Source organism: Octodon degus, unplaced genomic scaffold (genome assembly GCF_000260255.1).
Source record: "Octodon degus isolate 3935 unplaced genomic scaffold, OctDeg1.0 scaffold00017, whole genome shotgun sequence".
NCBI lineage: Eukaryota > Metazoa > Chordata > Mammalia > Rodentia > Octodontidae > Octodon > Octodon degus.
The window spans coordinates 6,264,562-6,268,703 of record NW_004524593.1 but is presented as its reverse complement, the minus strand read 5'-3'; the positions used below and the strand labels follow the sequence as shown (position 1 = coordinate 6,268,703).

General features: G+C 38.0%; 1 protein-coding gene across 1 annotated transcript in view; it reads left to right on the top strand.

The window, feature by feature from the left end:
• Window positions 1–3,468, top strand: part of Fmo3 (flavin containing monooxygenase 3) — a 20,960-nt gene extending 17,492 nt beyond the window's left edge. Inside the window, exons 8-9 of the mRNA XM_004626809.2 lie at window positions 1,475–1,547; window positions 2,999–3,468. Coding sequence (XP_004626866.1) covers window positions 1,475–1,547; window positions 2,999–3,341 — 416 coding nt within the window. The 3' untranslated portion in view covers window positions 3,342–3,468. The remainder of the gene's footprint in view (window positions 1–1,474; window positions 1,548–2,998) is intronic.
• Window positions 3,469–4,142: the final 674 nt, after the last annotated feature.

Sequence of the window (4,142 nt, the reverse complement as noted above, 5' to 3'; positions counted from 1 at the left end):
AGGCTGCCCTCCACATGAAGTTAGTCCTATACATCAGCACTCTCCTGGAGTCTCCTTTGCTTCTTCCCACCCAGACAGATGTGTGTTGCTGACTCAGATGGAGATGCTGCTGCAGTGAGCAGCAGCCAGAGGTGATGGCATGAGATTCCACTCAGAAGTTCACTCAGGGTTCAGGTCCAGAGAGACTGGAATTAAAGAAGTTTGGTATAGTCACTCTGTAAAAATAAGAATAGTATCTTGGGCTCTGAAAAAAGGAATCAAAGCAACTGATACAGAATTGGTATATAAAGCAAAGGCTCAGGCTCAGGGGAAATGGGATCGAAAGCAAACAATTTTGTTTTGGAGAACCAGAGTAATTGACAGAAGGGCCAGTAACAATCAACCTGATGGTAGTAGCTGAACACGTTCTTTTTCTTCCAATCTTTTCTGTTGTTCAAGGATAGCACAGGGTCCAAGGTCCAGTACTAGGCCATATTTACAAAAACTGTTCAGTGACCCTCCCTGTAAAGATTGCAGTAATGGGCAATTCAGCAATTCATTGTAGGGCTTAAGCAATCAAATCTACACTAGATCTTCTAATCTCATTCGAAGTAATTCCAAGATAGGCAAGTCATCCTGAATTTGACGTATCTTTGGGTACAAAAATGTATTTTGGTTTGTGTTTTGAGAACTCTGTAAATGTATGTGAACCTGAAATCCTAGGGATGATCCCAGAACAGATTTGTTTCTGGGACTTTCTTCTGCCCTTTTCGACTAGTGAATAGTCCATATTATCAGTCATATTCCAGAACTGTTGGAACTCTAGAGATGTGGACCTTTACTAACTTCTTTATCTCATCTTCTGGAAATTCTCTTTTCTAGCAAAACAGAATTATGTCTTATGACATTTCTTCCTTCTTATTTCTTATGACTTTTTCTTTTACCAATTCATCTCTATTTGGTTATATAATTTATTAGATAACTTCTTACAAATACAATGGAGAAATTAGAGTATGACCCTGGAAACTGATATTAAATATCGGATAATTTAGGAGCAAAAGCCTGAAGCTATTCAGGTAATGATTCTTAATTTTTGAGACATGTACCAGTTCAGAGAAAACTAGCATGACTACTAATCCTGATATGTTGACTTGATTTTGCATTTGCCACACCTTCCTGCCACGATGTTCCTGGCATAGAGTCAGCTAACCATATGCTGAATTCCCCAAAACACTGAGCCAAATTACATCTCTCTTCCTTTACATTATGGGTATCAAGTATTGACTTAGTGATGGGAAAATTTACTAATGCAGCTAGGAGTAAGGTTTATGTGTGTCTCAAAATAATACCTATGCATTGAAAAAGTTTATTTTGCTGAACAGTCATCAACAATTGTAAATACTAATGTACTTTATAACTCCTTAAGAAGGAAAAGGGGAAGGCTATTTCTGTGCTATATTCTTTTAACTATTATCATGTCTTTCCTCTTTTTAAGGAGTTTGTGTTTTGCCTGCTGTAGAAGACATGATGGTTGATATTGATGGGAAAATGGGGAAAAATCGCAAATGGTAAGAGCATCTGGTGCAGTGGTCTAATTTGCATAGAAAAATAAAAATTTGTAAGTGATTAGAATACTTTTGTCTGAAATGATTCTTCGTGAAGTCATTAGAATGACAGCTATGAGCTGTATTTTTTTTTTTTTTTTTGGTGGTACCAGGGTTCGAACTCAGGGCCTTGTACTTGCCCGGCAGGCACTTACGCCACTGAGCTATATCCCCAGCCCCTATGAGCTGTATTCTTTTGCTGAAAAAATGTAAGTGAAGATGTAGTTTGCACATGACATTGTATTGTCTTTTGAACTGCAATATAGAACTAAGGTTCTACATTATACAATTTTATCTTTCCGTGTCTCATGCAGTACATCAGAAATCAAAGTATATGATACATATTTTAAGTCTTTAAAGAAATTATTAAAGTGAAAGGCACGTTATAATTAATTTCCCATATTATAATTAATGTTCCCCTTTCATTCAGACACACGTATTCCATTGTTCTTGCTACTTTCTGAAGCAGTTCTGGAAGTCCTCTTTCATGAGTGTCTTTCCAAGTTATAAAAATATGGTGAATGCTGCTGCTGAGTATCAGCCAAGAGAAGGGCAGCTCATAAAAATGCTGTGGTGTTCCCTTACCCACCTTCTTCAAGATACCTGACCCTGAATTTTGGCTTTTCCTCAAAATCAGAAAGGAACTAAATGAATCAATTCAGAAAATCAAAGCAATCATGACAGCACAACTAATGACTTCCATTGAAGAGGACTCCCAGAACTTCTTCAGAAAGATGCGAGGACATGGGAAAAATTTGTTCATAGGGAGGGGGAGCACTTTGAGGGGGTTTAATGACAGTGAATCTTTTACTGCAATACATTTTAAAAATTAAAAATTTCACTATCACTTCTCAGCATTTTGGTTAAGATCAAATGTAAAAGCTTCACTGTATTTTTGTATCATGTCTCTTGTTACAGTAAAGGGATCCATAAATTTTATAAATCATAAGAGTTTGAGAACATCTTAAACTCTTATGTGGAATTGTATTCTCTAGCCCAGAAAGCCTTTAAAATGCAGATGATACTTCTAACAGCTACATGTGCCGCAAATGGCCCACCATCAGGCAGATGAATCTGGAGCTCTAGGCTCCATTCCTAGCTGTGTTACTGATTAGCCCAGAGCCCAGGCCCGAATAACTTCTGAACAAAGAACCTCACTTGAGTAAGGGACAATGATATATTTCTTCATGGGGATAAACATTGTTCTCAACTGTTCTGAAGCATCAAAGTTTTTCCAAATGAGGTTAATATGAAAGTTCTTAGAAAAGACTAGAGTCCAGTATACACAAGGACTATTTTTCTTACTAAACCCAAATTTTGACACTGATTCCCACTGATAAAAAAATGTGTGGTGATTTCTCCTTTTACTATACTAAATTTGCTTATCCACTGTGGTGCTTCCTCCCCACCTCTAGGTTTGGCCAAGGTGACACCATACAGACTGATTACATCATTTATATGGATGAACTGGCCTCCTTCATTGGTGCAAAGCCCAACATCTTGTGGCTGTTTCTCACAGATCCCGTGTTGGCTGTGGAAGTTTTCTTTGGCCCTTGCAGCCCTTACCAGTTTAGGCTAGTGGGGCCAGGGAAGTGGTCAGGAGCCAGAAATGCCATCCTGACCCAGTGGGACCGGACATTGAGACCAACACGCACCCGAATTGTTGGGGACCCTTATAAACCTTACCCATTCTTCCATCTATTCAAGCTCCTTACTATTTCTATTCTGTTCATTGCTGTTTTCCTTATATTGATCTAATCATCATTCCATATTTTGTATAAACTCTTATTATCAATGTCCTAATAATTATCCTTGAGTATAAAATTCATAATTTTCATTATTAATTTTTTCATGTTATGCTCATAAAAATAATTATATATATTTATACTTGTGTTAATTACTTTTCTCTTATTGTTAAGACAAAATATCTAATACCCAATGTTAAATGAAGAAAGATTTATTCACACTTCGTGGAGGTTTTAGTCCATATCAGTTGGATCCAAAGTAGGGTGGCATGGCAGAGGGGCAATAGTTCATGGCAGCAGAAGATACCAAAAGAAACAAGAGAAAAAGGAGGGAAGCAAGTCTCTCTTCTTATCTTTTTTTAAAATTTTATTTGTTTATTTATTTATTTATCTTGTGTGTGGGGGGGCAGCTCATTTCACCAGGGGGTGGGGCTGGCTGGCATGTGGTGCTGGGGGATTGAACCGTGGTCCCTGTGCTTTGCTCAGCTTAGCTTGTTCTAAGTAGGTGCTGTAGACTACTGAGCCATCTCACCAGCCTATCTCTTCTTATCTTATATGGTATGCAAGCTACCAGGCCTAGAGCTGATGTAGTACCCATAACTTCAATCCCAACACTAGACAATGAATTAGTCACAAGTCTAGATTCAGCCACCAAAAAGGTCATGACTGCATGAGGCTTTGTGGGAACATCCAGACACAAACTATGACATTCTGTCCCTGGCTATTCAAAGAGTAAAGGACATTCCTTTATGCAAAAGGCATTTAGCTCATCTCCAAGAGTTTCCAAAGTCCTAACTGATTCAGCATTACTTAA